This window comes from Zalophus californianus, chromosome 7 (assembly GCF_009762305.2).
Source record: "Zalophus californianus isolate mZalCal1 chromosome 7, mZalCal1.pri.v2, whole genome shotgun sequence".
Lineage (NCBI taxonomy): Eukaryota > Metazoa > Chordata > Mammalia > Carnivora > Otariidae > Zalophus > Zalophus californianus.
The window spans coordinates 59,565,492-59,583,089 of NC_045601.1; the positions used below are offsets into that span (position 1 = coordinate 59,565,492).

Genomic DNA, 17,598 nt, shown 5'->3' on the forward strand with positions numbered 1-17,598 from the left:
CATATTTGTTCTTTTCCCTTTTGTTATTTATGGAACTTGTATTTTTGAGTTTTAGCGGTTGCCTTACTTTTTGGTCTTTACACTGTACATTGCACATTTTTCCTAGCCACCCAAGTACATTTGTCTTCAGGAGACCATCTAATAAATATATACTTAAAATTCATCAGCATAGTAGGTGTTTTATATGAGAGATCTGATATATGAATAATTTGTGTGTATGTGGCTTTTTTTGTTTTTGTTTTGTTTAGACTTGTTTTTCTTTAAATTAGCTATATTTATTTACCAGTGCTACATCTAAAGCCAGTAGTGTTCTTTGTCTCTCTAATTAAAGAATCTTTACCAGAACAACTGCTTTTTAATTAATTTTTATTTTTTATGTTTATAGATGATTTTACCAGAAGGAATCCAAAGAGAGAATAACAAGATGTATGAAGAAGTAAAGATTCCCTATAGTGAACCAATGCCAGTTGGCTTTGAGGAAAAACCAGTTTATATCCAAGACTTAGATGAGGTGAGGTGATCATTTTATTTATTTATTTATTTATTTACTTACTTACTTACTTATTTTAAAGATTTATTTATTTTTAGAGAAAGAGCAAGAGAGAGCATGCACACGAGGGGGTTGGGGGGCAGAGGGAAAGAACTTCAAGCAGACACCCTGCTGAGCATGGAGCCTGAGGTGGGGCTCAATTTCGGGACCCTGAGATCGTGACCTGAGCTGAAATCAAGAGTCAGATGCTTAACCGATTGAGCCACCCGTGTGCCCCAAGATGATCATTTTAAAAAGTTGATATTTTTGGTGCTTGGTATGTTTTATGAATAGATTTGTACTAGAAAAAAAAATATATATATAATAAAGATTTTATTTATTTATTTGAGAAAGACAGAGTGAGAGAGCATAGGCAGGGAGGCAGGCAGAGGAAGAGGGAGAAGCCAGCTCCCCACTGAGCAGGGAGCCCCATGCAGGACTCAGGACCCTGGGATCGTGACCTGAGCTGAAGGCAGACGCTTAACCGACTGAGCCACTCACTCAGGTGCCCTTAGAAAAATTATTTTTAGAGGTCAGTAGTTGGCTGATATAGTAGAGAGGATATATGCAGTTGTTTACTAAAGACGTACAGTAGAGGAGTTTAACTTTTTTTTTTTAAGATTTTATTTGTTTATTTGAGTGAGAGAGAGAAAAGCAGGAGTAGGGGAGGAGCAGAGGGAGAGGGGACAAGCAGACTCCATGCTAAGCATGGAGCTGGACTAGGGGCTTGATACGACAACCCTGCGATCATGACCTGAGCCAAAACCAAGAGTTGGACACTCAATGGACTAAGCCACTCAGGTACCCCAGGGGAGTTTAAGTTTTAAAAACTTATTCCTTCACACATTAAACATATCTTTGTATATATATACTTATATAATTTCATGTTTGTTTTGGTTCTTTCAGCTAATATTTGGTTTAACCTAATGGCTTAAAATGTTTTAAAGGATTCATGTATTGAGTTTTAGTAATAATGTAGTTTTAGGAAGGGATTATTTATAATTTTGACTAATGTTTAAATTGTGTCGATTTGAGAAAGTTTAATTTATAAAGCTGTGTAGAAATATAATCTTTCCCTTCAATAAATTTACCAAGTAGTGCCAATGCAGAATATACTGGAGATTCCGTATGCTCAGTGTTGTTAAAACAGTACTGTGGTAAACTTCTATGGCCCCTTGAAAGAGTATACAGAAACATAAATTATATCAAATGTACTCTAGTGGTTTTAGAGAACATCAGGATATTGAGGAGAGTGCTAGTCTGATTTGAGTATTTAAAGTTATTTGCATGACTTCTAGTAATAGGGCATTGTTAACTAAAAGGTAATACAGACTAATCATTAACTTTGAAATCAGTTTTCCTTGGGATCTGATTTATTGGATTGTCTGTAAATTGAAGTAAAAACTATTCAGATGATCTTTTAAAATGTATTTGGAAACATCTTAATTAGGGTACATATTTGTCAGAATTTAGTTTTGCATATAATTTGCTTAGTCAAATCCTTGAAATGTAATTGAGGTCAAATTGAAGTTTTTGGTGATCTACATTGGAGGGAGAGTCAGAATTCATGGTTTTGGAGTGCATGGGGGTGGAGGGGGACGTAGGAAAAGAATTGGTATATTGAAGCAAACTTCTTAAATCTATAATCAGAGCAAACATGGGGGATGTAGGAAGGCATATCATCTTATCCCTTTTTATAAGAGAGGACAGTTAACCACCCCCATAGTTTTACTTTTTATCAACTCCTAAATACTGCACCAAATGCATCCATATATACCTAAAATATGCCCTTTATTTGAAGAAATATGGCAAAGATGTAAGATACCTCTAGAATATTCATGTAGACAGTAAGAGTGATAGAGTATTTCATAAAGACAGTGTTGATAATGAGTAAGAACCTCTGATCAGTATTTCATCAGCCTTAGACTTAGACTTAACACAGTTTCAATCAAACATACATCACTTAATGGTTGTCAAACAGTTTCAGTCAAATCAGTTGATGATGGAGGCTTAAAGTATATAATCCAGCACGTTATTTTGGCACTTGTCCGCAAACTAGGTTGTTTATTTTCTATGTACCACATGATCTAGTCATCTGGGTATTAAACTCACAGAGAAGTCAGAGAGATACATAAGCATGTACTAAATTGAAAACAAAATTCTTAAAGTATACATATTACTTGAAATTAACCTTTTCTTCATGATCTCATGGTTCTGGGATGGAGTCCTGCATCGGGGCTCCCTGCTCAGCAGGAGTCTCCGTCTCCTTCTCCCTCTGTCCCTCCCCTCTGCTTATTCTCCCTCTCTCTCTCTGTCTCTCTCTCAAATAAATAAATCTTTAAAAAAAAGTTAACCTTTTCTGTCACCAAAATGAAGTTCCTTTATATATAAATATATATATTTTTATATATATATCATATGTAATCATTTAGAAATATCAAATAATGGAGGCAAGCAAAAAGAGCAGCATAAAGCAGCATAAATAACCACAGCTGACCAAAATGAACTCCATTCTACACATATGTGTACACGTGTATTTTGTTTTATAAAATGGCATTATATCGCACATTATTTTTTGTGTATTTGTATAAATATCTACATCTTTCCATATCAACAGTCATATCTGTAGCATCATTTCTAACACCATATGGTATTCCATTTTATACCTTTATTACTTTTGAACCAGTTTCTTATTATTAGGGTTTTAAGTTGTTTTCTATAGTAAGTTTATATATTAGACTAAAATTGTAATTTTATATTAGTGGGTTTCATCCTGTGCATCAGAATTATCTGTAGATCTTTTTCAAAATCCAAGTGCCTTCTCCCCTATTAATCTCTTGAGATATGGGCCCAGATACTTATATTTTAAAGATGATTTTTGAAGCACTGTGATTCTCCCTCTCACACTCCCCCTGCTTGTGTTCCCTCTCTCGCTCTCTCTCTTGCTGTCTCTCTCTCTCTCTCTCTCTCTCTCTCTGTTAAATAAATAAATAAATCTTAAAAAAAAAAAAGTACTTCACTCAGATGATCTCATTTAACCTTGTTACTTCCCTAAAGGTTGTATTTCCAAATACTGTCACATTGGGAGTTAGGGCTTTAATTTATGAACTTTGGGGGAACATAATTCCATCCATAATATAGATAAAGCTGCTCTAGACGTTGGTCTACAGGGTTTTGTGTGAACATAAGTTTTCATTTCTTTGGAATAAATGCCTGACTATGCAATTATTAGGTCATATTGTAGCTGCATGTTTAGTTTTTTTAAAAAACTACCACTCTTTGGGCGCCTGGGTGGCTCAGTTGGTTGGGCGACTGCCTTCGGCTCAGGTCATGATCCTGGAGTCCCGGGATCGAGTCCCACATCGGGCTCCCTGCTCAGCGGGAAGTCTGCTTCTCCCTCTGACCCTCTTCCTTCTCGTGCTCTCTATCTCTCATTCTCTCTCTCTCAAATAAATAAATAAAATCTTTAAAAAAACAAAAAAAAACTACCACTCTTTTTCTGGAGTAACATTTTATATTCCCACCAGCAATCCAGTATGACTCAGTTTCTCCACATACTTGCCAGCATTTAGTGTTATCACTATTTTTTCTTTTATTTTAGCCATTTTAATTTATATTTTTACATTTTATTTGTATTTATATTTTTATTTTAACCATTCTGACTGAACATAGAGATTTCCGATTGTGGTTTTAATTTGTGCTTCTATAAGCAGTAATAATATTGGAGAATAATACATTCAAATGCAGTACATCATTATAAGTACATAATTAAACCATTTGATGTCCTGTCACTTTAGATAATGATCCCACCAGATTTCATTAGCAGGAAAAAATACAGGTGTTAACAGAATGTTTGTTTAGTGGATGCTTTTGTTCGCTTAGATCTTTTTTATACAAGTAGGATCTTTATGTATCATGAAAAGTACTCCTGAAGATGGTATCTTTCTCTTTTCACTGCGTTCATAATTGCATGCCATTCCTAACAGTCCTATGGAACCATAGAAAAAATCTTCTCCTGACTGAATGTCACATCAGATAATTTTGTGCTGGTTGCAATGCAAAGTTGAAGGTTGACAGTAGAGCTGCTAGAGTAGTTCAGGAGAGAAATGCTAAGCACCTAAATTAAGAAAGTGGCAGCCTATCTGAAAAATGGGATAATCGAGAATAATTTAGGTACTAGTGTATATAAGATCTAATAACATTAAATGGGAGGGGATGAAGCAGAGAGAAGACTCTAGAATGACATCTAAGTTTTCATTTGAATCTAGAATGATCTAAGTTTTTGTTTGAATCTAGAATGATGTCCAGGTCATCATGGGTGAGTGATAGTATCATTTACCAAGGTGAGGAATAGAAGAAAAGGAAAGGTTTGTACATGTTAAATCTAGGAGGCAGAAAACCATGTTGATTAAGAACAGGGCCTCTGAATCCAGGCTGGCCTAGTTTGACTTGAATCCCCAACTTTCTAGCTATGAGACTTTGGGCAGGTTACTGTCTTCTGTGGGATCCAGTGTTTCATTTGTAAAATTGGAATAATAGTACCTTCCTCACAGTTTAATTGTGAGGATTAAATTTATTAATATATATAAAAAACTTTGAATACTGTTAGGTACTTAATACATTTTAGCTAAAATGTTAGCTTAAAAATGAAAGATGTAATGATGAAAACACTGAGGTCAGAGTGTGGATAAAACAAAAAGACATTGTTACTTTGGAAATTATATTTAGTAAATAAATTACTTCTCTGTTCATGTATGCTATTCGGCTATTCTTTCATTCCAAATACATGTGGGAGTAGTATTGGATACCATCCTACCAGATTAAGAAGAACTAAACTTATAGTCACTCTAGTAAGACATCTAGAGTAGTTTCTAATTATTTGATAGAAACTAAAGAAACCAGTCATTATAATTATTGACATCTGTGGTTATTCAAGAGAGACATTTTGAAAAAGTAAAATAGAATAAATATAAAAGTACTCCTTTTCCTGTTTTACTTTGTTTTCTGAACCCGAGGTGGGGATCCTAAAGCCAAAGAGTTTATTGACACAGTTTGATTTGATCAAATATAAGGACAAGAAAACTAAAGAAGCATCCAGAAAAACACTTCAGAGTGTGGGTCTTTGTCACGAGACCAGTTTGAAATGGGTGAAATGTTGCTAAAACCTGGACATGCCCCCAAATAAAAAGCCTTTTCTGAAGTGTCCCACCAGGCTGGTTATTACACTGTCAAGCATATTATCATTTCCATTAGAACCATGGCCTTGAATCACTCACTGCCTTTTTAAGAGGTGGTATCAAGAAATAATAACAAAATATAAAGTTGAAAGTTGCAAAGTGAGTTTACAATCTAGTTTACACTGATAGGGATCTTAGTAAAGATTTCATAAATTTCATGGGGAAAGAAATGATGTAGCACAAATTAAATTTTTAACCATTTTATCAAATTCTTTTTCCCTTGACAAATGCCTAGCTTCACCTGGAGATTGGAGCCATGAGAATCCTAATTCTGATATATTTGTTTGCTAGATTCTTAGCACATAATACCATCAAGACAAACAAACAAACATGCAGGTGTAGACTACTTCTATATCCTTATAATCCCTACAATACATTGTTATTCTTTTTGCTTTAACAGACTTTTTAAGATATTATGATATCTATGGGCGCCTGGGTGGCGCAGTCGGTTAAGCATGGAATGTTGGTTTCAGCCCAGGTTGTGATCCGAGGGTCGTGAGATCAGGCACCATGTTGGGCTCTGCACTCAGCACGGAGTCTACTTGAGGGTCTCTCTCCCTCTGCCCCTCCTGCTCATGTGCACTCTTTCTCTCTCTCTCAAATAAATAAATCTTTAAAAAAAGATATTAAGATAGCTAATAATAACAAATTTTTTATACTTGTGTACCTATCAGGTTACCCTTTATGCCTTTGTGTAGACCCAGATTTCCGTCTGGTATTTGTTTCTTATAGTGCAGGTTTGTTGATGAATTCTTTCAGCTTTGTATGTCTGAAAAAAGGTCTTCATTTTGTCTCTGTTCTTGACAGATATTTCATTCGATATAGAATTCCAGGCTGACAGTTGTTTTTTTTTTTTGCCAGTCCTTATAGGTGTAGCTGTATTATATTGCTTTCATTGTTTCTAATAATATGCTTTTATTATGCTTTTATTCTTAATCTTCCTCTCTATGTAATATGCTTTTTTTCTGGTTGGTTTTTAAGATTTCTCTTTGTCATTTGTTTTAGGCAGTTTGATTATGACATGACTTTATATTAGCTTTCTGTCATTGTATAAGAAATTACCAAAAATTTAGTGACTTAAAACATCCATTTATTATCTCGGAGTTCTGGAAAGTCTGATTTGGGTGGGCTTGACTGGGGTTCTCTGTTCACTGTTTCATAACAGTGAAACCATTGTTTTGGCCAGGCTGATCTCTTATCTGGAAACTCTGGGGAAGCATTTCCTTAACAAGCTTATTCAGATTGTTGGCCAAATCCACATCCTTAGAGTTGTAGAACTGAGGTTCCTGATTCTTTGCTGTCTATTGTTCTTAGCTCCTAAACACTACCCACATTCCTTGGTGTATGGCCCACTCCATCTTCACAGCCAACAAGGGAGTATCAAATTTCCTGTGTGCTCTAAATCTCTGGCCTCTTCTGATGGTGAAAAAACTCTCGGACTTTAAAAGATTCATGTGATTAGGTCAGATTCACCCAGATAATCCTCCTTTCTAAAGGTCAGCTGTTGCATACAGCATAATGGAATCACAGAAGTAACATACATCATATTCATGGATCTGAGGTCATTTGTGTTATTTCTTGATTTATTTTAGTTGATCAGATCAGTTTATATTCTTATAATTTTTCTTCCTGCTTTTTAGCATGCACAGTCATATTTTATGAAAATCAGACATTGTGATTGTATCTTTTTGGGTACCGGATATTTTGGTATTCTTATAAACATCTTTGAGTTTTTTCCTGGAATATAGTTAAGTTACTTTGGGTCAGTTTGACCTTTTCAGGTCTTGCTCCTAAAATTTCTTAGGTGGGCCAGGTCAGCATTTAAAGGCTAGTTTTGCCTCACTCCTGAGACAGCCCTTCTGAGGAGAGTACTCTGCGTAATACCCAGTAAAATAAGAGGTTTTTCACTATGGTTGGTAAAAACAGGAGCTGTTCCAAACCCTTTAGGGCGAGGTTTGAGTTTATTTCCCCTAATCCATTTAAGTGGTTCTTTCTCCTACCTTGGGCACTCTTCTCATATGCTTGTGCTAGTCAGTACTCACCAGAGACTTAAAGGAGACTCTTCGGAAATCTCTGGAGCTATCAACTCTCTGCTTCTGATTATTGTTATTATTTTTTTTTTTACAATAAAAATATCTCTCCCAAATGGAGAAACTCCGCTCTAAGGGAATGAAGTAGGACATGAAGCTGATGCAGTTGAGAATTATTATTCCATCAAAACTCACAAAATCCCTGTTTTACCAGAATCTTCAGTGTTTATTTATGGATTTTATTTTTCTTTTTAAACCAAAAGCAGGAGATAACTCTGGAAATTGGGAATTATAACAAGTTAAGAGGTGTGTTTTCCCTCTTCTCTCTGAGGGAAGCCGGTAGTTTATTGCGTTCCCAAATAAGTCATTATCAAAGAAAGGAAATAATCCTATTTTCAGAATTATAAATTATCAGAAAACTGAGATCTGTACTCTGAAGTAAGGTCTTAAGTAAAATGAGAAAAGAAAAAGAAGTTGATTCCACCCTGTCTTTTCCCATTCTTTACCTACAATATGGTTTTCACTGGGCAGCCCTCCTGCCCCCATCCTTCCTAAAAAAAGTTTGGCAATATCTGGAAACACTTTTGGTTGTCACACCTAGGAGGGTGCTACTGTCATCTAGTAAATAGAAGCCAACATGCTGCTAAACATTCCACAGTGCACGTGACAGCCTCTCAGAACAAAGAGTTACCAAAATATCAGTAATGCCAAGATTGAGAAACCACAGTAGAACGGAGCCATCTAAGAACTTTATACCCTCCGGAGTTAGATACCTGAAAACTTGGTCTCTTTTTTTTCTTTTCTAAGCATTGAATGAAATCTAAAAATACTACAAAATAAGGTTGTTAAAACTTCTAATTTCTAATCACTCCCTTCCCAAGCTTCTTTGATATTGTTGTCACATATTTTAGTCTATCTTGTTTTAAATTTTATGTCAGACTTATTATTACTATTATTATTGTTTTACAGTCAGTAATTATTCGGTTTTACCTATAAATATTGCTCACTGTTTTTAATTCCATCATTGTGTTCATGTTCTGTGACTTTTCCTTGCTTGAATCTTCTTGAGTGAGAGAGAATCTAGTACTGACAAAAACCTCTTAATTTCTGTTAATCTAAAATGCCTTTATTTTACCTTGTTCTTGAAAGATATTTTTGCTGGTAATAGAATTCTAAGTTCATAGTTATTTTCTCTTAGCACACTAAAAATATTACTCTATCACATCCTATCTTAAAACATTAAAGGTGTCATTATAACATCATCTGCTTTTCATTTTTGCTTTTGAGAAGTCTGCAATCAATCTCATTGTGATTTTTTTTTTTTTTTTTGAGGTAAGCCTTCTCTCTGGTTGCTTGTAAGAGCTTCCCTTTGCCGTTGGGATTTCCAGTTTTATCATGTTTCTAAATAAAGCTTTTTTTGTAACTTCTTGTTCATTTTCTTATTCTATAATTTGTTTAACATTGGCGGCCAAAAGAAGGAAGGAAAAGGGATTTTACGTTTTTCATGTACCTATAACTTGACATTGTTAAAAATGAAAAAAGAAATAGGTGTGTTTCCCCTGTCATCAGTGAGCTTGCAACATAGCTGGGGACATAAAAAAAAAAAAAAAAAGACACCTGTACTGAGTATTTACAAACAATATACCATACAATGCACTAAGTACAAAATCAGTAGTGCAGATTTAATCCATCATATATAAGGCAGAGGGATTACCAGCAGGCTGTGGCTGCTAATGACAATTTCTTGGAGAGCATGAGGCTTGAGTTGTTTCTTGACTGCTGTGTTCAGGGGGAGCTGATCTTTATCTGAACAGTGACAATGAATTTAACAATATGTTTTTGTAGTACAGCTGGTGTGGGATGTACAGAGAAAGGGATATTTCTTGATTTTGGTGATGAAAACGTTGTGTGGACCTGTTATAAAATAGTAGAGATTATGTCTTGTCCATACTACTTTTTCTATAGAAACTTTAAAATGGTATTTCTGTTTTAAAAATTTGGTCACTGTCAGGTCACTATTTTATGATTAGAGTATAATGTGAAGTATTACTACGGAAAACTGTAAGGAAAAATCTTAAAAATTTCTCAGTTTACTTTCCAAAAGTAATTAGGGATTTTGAAGTATTCTGTCTGCTCTGTGTGAAAAGCATGCTTTTGATGGACTATATTATCTTCTGTTTTGGAGGTCAATAAAGGTTCAATGTGTAAAATGTGATGTATTAGATAGCTTTCTTATAAAGTTATAAATAAGATATTTTTATTTATTTGTGACTCCCAGCAGTTATTTAAATTATATGATTAAAAAGTAATGTTTACTTGTTATGAAAGTGCTCTGTAGTTCAAATATATGAAACAGCTAGGTCTCATTTGAAGGGAAATTCTATCTATATTTTTCCTTTTTTGTCTGTATGCTCTGAACTTCTTCAGGATTGTAGCATCACAAAGTCTACTGGGAACGTTTGCAAACTGCTAACTAGGAAAAGGGCATCAGCTGCTTGAAAAAAAAACCTTGCTAAACTAGAGAGAGTTATAACTAACATCTGCGCCTCTAGCTAGGAGTAATCTAACAAAAGAATTTTCTTTACAGCATACACTTTCTCGATTTTATGGCAAGAAATTAGAAGAGAGATTAAAAGCCTAAAACATATTGTGCTGTCCCAGAATGGTAATTTTAGAACTCAAATGAATTCTAAAGTCTGAAAAGTAGATGAATTTAATTTGTAATGTGAAAATTTCAAATTGCTTTAGAAATAGACTTAGTCTGTATCTTCCAATATATCTATGTATTGTGGTTACACAGACCTATTATAATAAACATATTTATATTATTGTGTTGCTATTTATAGATTTTCATTATTTTTCTCTGGAAATATGCATGGATTGGTTATCAGTCATCAATAATCATTTCTTGAGCTCCTGATTGATGCAAGGCATTGTGCTAGGAGGTATTATGGGCACAAAGCAGTTTAGAATTATGATCCGGCCTTCAAATGAAATTTTTCCAGTTAGGCAAGTAGAACTGAGGTTAAATTCCACCCTTCACCTTGGCAGATTTGTGATGTGGATCAGATTATGTAGCACCTCTAAATTTCAGTTATCTCATCAGACTATTTTGAAGGTTATATGAGTCAACACACAGAAAATGTGTAGCAGTGTCTGTGATACATTTTAGATGATCAGTAAATTCCCAGCCTGTGTAATAGTTATATAAACTGTTCTCACATTGATAGCTGAGTTTTGCTGTTTAATCTGGAAAGGGTACACTTTGAATCTTTCTATTAAGAGATATTGATACGTAGAATTATTTTGGTATAAATAACTTTTCAAAATTCCTCAAAGATGAATGTTGAAGTAGTGTAGAAGACAGTTTTAAATTAATAAAAATAAAGCAAATTGACTTATATTTCTTTACTTAATACTCTGCATTTTATTAGGTACCTTATGTTGCATTTTTCTAAACTTAATTCCCTCCTGTAAAACCTGCAAGCAAGTTTAGAGAGGACAAGTTTAAATTTCATCCAATAGTGCAATATCAGTGACTAAACATAGGCTACCTTGCTTTTTACATTATTCTTTTTAAAAATGATTTATTTATTTTAGAGAGAGTGTGTGTGTGTGTGTGTGCGCGCGCACGCGCGCACTCGTGCACTAAAGTGTGGGGAGGGGTAGAGGGAGGGGGGAAGGGAAAAGACTCCCTGCTGAACGGGGAACCCCATGATGCGGGCTCCATCTCAGGATCCCAAGATGATGACCTGAGCCGAAACCAAGAGTCAGACACTTAACTGACTGAGCCACTGAGGTGCCCTCTTTTTACATTCCTAATAAGCTATTACGTTGTTGATAAAGAGTTATATGAAAATAATAATTATGTAAGTTGGGGTAATTTATATCACGGGAAACCATTGGATAAAGAAATCTCAATGTATTCTTAAGCAATCTACATAGTAATCATGTTTTATTATGTAAGTGTTACGATTTCTTCCTTGAAATGTTTTGCTTATCCTTTCAAATCTCTGCATACTATTCAAGAAGTTCAAGCAAAACATTTTTCTTTTAGGGACCCCCTTACTAAATGTATGCCTTCACCTTGATACATGTTTCAAACAAAAGTTTTTCTGAGTAAAACATACTTTGTTTTTTCCAGAGTAGGTTGTGTTAAATTATTAAAGAACAGATGACTAAGAAAACTTAGTCACTGTGTGGAGGTGGGTAGGGAAAGTTAAGGTAACAGTTTTCAGTCTTGCTTGTGCTTGATAATCACTTGGGGTGCTATTAAGAAATGTACAAATTACCATTTCCATCCTAGACAGTGGAATGAAAACCTCAAGGGTTGAGTTCTGGAAATGTCATTTTTAAAAGCATGCATACTCCCTACCCCAAGTATGAGGAGCCTCTTCTCCAAGCACTGGCCTCCTCAGCACACCCTCAACTGAGCTCCTCTCCAGCAGTCTTCGACCAGATCCTTTCCCTACTCTGTTGAGTGGTGTGTTCAGTATATTTGGAACCCTTCTATGTGAGCTTCAGATCTTACATGGGGAAACAAGTAGTAAATTTCAGCTTAAGGACATAATTTATAAGTCTACTTTACTGCTTGTTTCCCCAATAAAAATTCTCAGATCTTCTCGTTTTATAGAAATGAGTTAATGATACTACATTGTGTATTTAAAATGGTAGAAATTTTAAAAGGTACCAATTTAAATAGGTATTTTAAAATTGCTGATCTTCAGGAAGTCAATACCAAGTATGTTCTTAAGCATTGAAATACAGACACACACGCACGTGTGTTAAACTAAGCACTCTTAAGTCATTAACACTTTTGTTATATGATATGTGATAGTTATTATTATTTATATTAAATGAGTTCTTGACTTGCAATCAAACTAAGTTATCCCAGTATTGTGAGATTAAATGCAAGTGGAAGCAATCTCTTATCACTCAGAACAATTCATCTGAGGATTCTGTTTATGATGAAATTTTCTTGTTTAAGAAGATGCAAGTTTAAAGTGGCATCCTTGCTTTATTTAATTAATTTTGGAAAGTTTAAAGTCATATATACTGTAAGAAAATTTAAATTAAGAAATTACCCATAATTTAATATCTATAACATTTTGTGAGCCTAATCGTGTAAGTGCCAAAATATTTATACTTTCTGAAGATTCCAAGTAAGGTAGTGGAAGGAACTTAAAGGTTAAACTCAGAGCTGAAACCAGTTATTACCATAAATATCAGCCAAGAATCTGAAAATGACATTTTCTTTGTAGGATTCAACAGAATTTGACAGAGACTGTTGTGCTTCTATTTTATTGCCATGATTAGAAGTGCAGCTGTTTTTTAAAAGGCAGGTCCCACAGTTTGGACCAAAATGACTGTTTGCAATACCAAATAAATAATGGTGTCTTGTATTTTTAATCAATAACACTTATATTGACATCCTGGAGGGATACTTAGGTACATGTCAGTATGAGTTCATCTCCCTTGTGAAAATAATATATTAACTAAATAGAAAATACCAGATTCTTATCCTTCAATTTTACTTCTGCTTTAAGCCTCAGAAGTTTGTATACTTAATTCTAATACTGGTTTTGTGAAATCAGCCCTGTCTTATTATGGTAATGAGTTCTAATGACAGGCAAATCAAACCCATAACTGAGGTCTCTTACTGTCCTCTTGTGCACTGTGACTGTGACACAGTGTCACAGTGTCACAGTGCACTGTGACAGCATTTTGGTGTCACTTCAGAGTGACATCTGACATGCTAAATTATTAAGAGTGTGCAGTGGAGCTTGTTATGTGCAGCCAGGGTTTTCTTTGTCTTAAAATTCCATCTTGAGAACTTTTTCTTCAGTTTTTCTTAGTATTCAAGTCTTAGCTCCAACTTAGGAATAAGGAAGCTAACGTCCCCTTCCAAGAAGAGGTTCGTACACCTCTCTGACTCCCATTATAACTTAAGTTCTCATTAAATTCGGTATTGCTATTGTTTGTTATTCTATCCTTTGTTTTTTTCTTTGTCTCTTCAAGGACATTAATAGCTGCTTCTTTATCATTTTGTCATCGTGTAGTGGAGTATATTTAGAAGACTTATCTATTTAGTTGGGTTTATTTTCTATTTTTTTCTATTTTTTTATTGTTATGTTAATCACCATATATTACATCATTAGTTTTTGATGTAGTGTTCCATGATTCATTGTCTGTTCATAACAACCAGTGCTCCATGCAGAATGTGCCCTCTTTAGTACCCATCACCAGGCTAACCCATCCCCCTACCCTCCTCCCCTCTAGAACCCTCAGTTTGTTTTTCAGAGTCCATCATCTCTCATTATGCTTCTTAGATGGAGTATTTTCAGTATGAAAAAATTTTGAGGAATTGATACTAAGGGCATAGTAAGTATTTCCAGTTACTATTTTAATGATGTAAATGCATTCAGTTAAATAATATAGAATGATTATGAATTATGCATTATGATTTCTAATGGCTTTTTGTCATATGTAATAACTTACCTGATTTTCACAAAATCTTACAATCTCACTTCCTTCAAAGATCTAATAGATTATTCTCCTGAGGCCTTTTGTTGTTAAGATTTAATTTCCTCTACCCAGATTGTCTGGTTCAAAATGAATTATAATGAAACATTAAAATGCACGACTCTTCAGTAAAGAGAAACTGGCCATAGACTGTCTTTCTTATCTCTTAATTAGCAGAATTCAGTAATTGTTCAGTGCACTTTCAGGTGGGAGTACAAATTGGAAATTTGGTGTTTGGTAAAGATGTTGGACTCTTTATATGAGATAATGAAAAAGGGTTAGTCAGTTAATTTGTATTAACATAACATTACATATTTCTATCTATAAAGAAACACATTATCTTATTTTTAATGCATTAAGACAGTATAGAGTACATCTTCCTCTTTTGTTTATTGTTAAGATAAATTTTATTTAAAAGCATTTTTGTGGGGATGAGTATAAAATCTCTTCACTACAAAAAAAAAACTAAAATGTAATATTTACATTTATAAAACAGAAAATGAAAGTTCTTTTATAATCCCAACTCCAGTGGAACAGTTTGATATATATATCTTTCCATAATTATTTTTATATATTAACAAATATTTAATTATGTTACTGTTCTGTGGCATGCTTTTTTTTTTTCTTTTCTTTAGATACAGTTTTTTTTTTTTAAAGATTTTATTTATTTACTCGAGAGAGAGAGAATGAGAGATAGAGAGCATGAGAGGGGGGAGGGTCAGAGGGAGAAGCAGACTCCCTGCTGAGCAGGGAGCCCGATGTGGGACTCGATCCCGGGACTCCAGGATCATGACCTGAGCCAAAGGCAGTCGCTTAACCAACTGAGCCACCCAGGCGCCCTGGATACAGTTTCTTATAAGCACAAATATCTTCCTCATTCTGTTTACCCGTAATTCATGAAGAGTATAATATGAATTACTTATCCCAATCCATTATTTGTGGACATTCAACTTGGATCTATTTTTTCTTGTAAATGTGGTTTTAGCAGATGTCTTTGTGCTTATTTACTTGACGTTTTGTTCAGTTAGTTTAACTTGGATAAATTTTTGGAAGTGGGGTTTTAGGTTAAATATATGCAAATTTATTATTGTTAATCATTTACAAGTGATCTGTATAACGCATATGAAGATATAAACATTACCAAGAATAATTGATTTTTTGAAAATTTAAACACTCAGTTTAATAAAAAATCTTATTCTATTTGCCTTTATTCAGTTATCAGTATGATCAATGTTACTTGACTTTGCATTTTTGTTTTTATAAAATTGTTACTTTGTTAAAAAATCACTATAAGATAAAAATGTAAAGTAATGAAATCAGTAAACCTTATATTAAAAGTTTTGAACTTGGATTTTTAAATTTGGACTTTGGTATTAGATTCCTAGTTCCAGTCGTTGCTCTGCTTGCTGCTTACTGGCCGTTTATCCTTGGGCAGATTCTTCAAATCCTCTTTGTCCAGTGTCCACATCTTTAAAATAAGGAGGGTACTTGAAGTGATGAGCACTGGGTGTTGTATTTAAGTGATAAATCACTAAATTTGTACCTGAAACTAATATTACACTGTATGTTAACTAACGGGAATTTAAGTAAAAACTTGGAGAAATGTAAAAAAATAAAATAAGGACAGTAAAAAGACTTATGTCATGGTGTTTCTTTGGATGTTAAATGAAGTAATCCCCTTAAAGCATTTAAAACAAAGCCTAATATGTTTTATGTGCTCAATAGAAATGCTAGCTATTACTATTATTAAGTGGATTAATGAACAATTACCAACTTAAATAATAAGGAATATATTATCTTATGTATTCATAATCCACGATCATTGAAGATAACATTTTGGTATTTGTGTTATATCGTGTTAGTTTACTGATCTTGACACAGATCATCTAGTTTGGGATTGGCATATTCAGTAAAGTAGCATGTTAAGTCTTTTCTGTTTTGTTTTTTTTTTTAAAGGTTAGGGTATGGAGGTGTGTAGTAGTAGATGTATAGTTGGGGACCAAGTAACAGGCTCCTTGCAGTCCAGATTCACCTGTTGCACCATGAGTTGTTGAGGACAGAGAAAAAGTCCTCATAGCTTGAGACTTGGTAGTTAGTGTTCAACATACATTGAACAAATGGGAGAGTACATTTTAGATGATGGCAGGAATATAGTTAAAGTTTTGCATTTAATAACATATCTGATCCTGTGATGAAACCATAGAGTCTTGGGTGAGGACACAGGTGTAATGTAATAGGTATTGGAGGTAAGAAGAAAAAGAAGAACCTGCTATTTCTTCTATTCCTAAGCTTTTCAGACATGCCTTTGAGTAGCTAGGTGTATTAAGATTGAAACTAAAATGTCAAGGAGGAGAGTGAGTGGAGGGATACATGATTTAAAATAATTTGAAGGGTCTTCAGAAGAGTAAGAGTAACTCAGTTTATCTTTTTGTCTCTGGAGGGTAAAATTGTAGGAATAATGAGAAGAACTTTTGAATATGAAATATTTTTGATATACTTAGCTCATTTAGGCTTCTCTATTTAATTAGATACTTCTTTCATTTTCCCATTTTTAAAAGAAGTCACTTGTATCTCTTTTTGTGTCTCTTTTTGCGTAGGTATTATTATCATGTTTCAAAAACTAGAAACCTTTGTGTCTCTATCAAATAAATAAATAAAATATTTAAAAAAAAACCCTTAAGTTAAAAAAAAATAGAAACCTTTAAATAGTGAAAAGTCTCCTGTTTTATCTCTGTTCTTCATCTGCCCAGATCCCTGCTTCCTTCTTTAATAACCACCATGTTTAGATTTTATGTATTCATCTTGAATCTTCAAAAACAATTATAAATATAGATTTTTATTCCTTTCTCCCCACCCCCCACCAAATTTGAACAAAAAATAGCATATTAAATGCTGTTCAGCACCTTACTTTTTTCACATAACCAGATATTTCCAGAATAGGAAATGTTCTTATTCCACATAGAGGTTTTCTTTTTTTCTGCATAGAGATTTTTATGGCCTCCTACAATTCCATTGTATTGATATGCCATAATTTATTCACTTTAGTACTCTTAATGACATTTGGTACCACAGATAATTTTGTGATGAGTAATCTTACAAGTGGACAGTTTTGCATGTGTGCAAGTATGCTTTTTTTAAAAATTGGAATTGCTAAGCCCAAGATTATATACATTTGTGAGAGAAAGATCGCTGTGTTCCCAAAATGAAATAAGTCATACTTTGTAAGAATGCATTTGTGTTCATTGGAAAGTGTTTATCTGTAACATTGGGTTTCAAACTA

General features: G+C 34.0%; 1 protein-coding gene across 7 annotated transcripts in view; it reads left to right on the forward strand.

Moving 5' to 3' along the window:
* The window catches only part of ASCC3 (activating signal cointegrator 1 complex subunit 3), a 337,927-nt gene that overhangs the window by 66,902 nt on the left and 253,427 nt on the right, over positions 1–17,598 (forward strand). For all 7 annotated transcript variants that reach the window (XM_027603944.1, XM_027603946.2, XM_027603941.1 and 4 more), the window contains one exon: positions 386–511. In XM_027603944.1, coding sequence (XP_027459745.1) covers positions 386–511 — 126 coding nt within the window. The remainder of the gene's footprint in view (positions 1–385; positions 512–17,598) is intronic.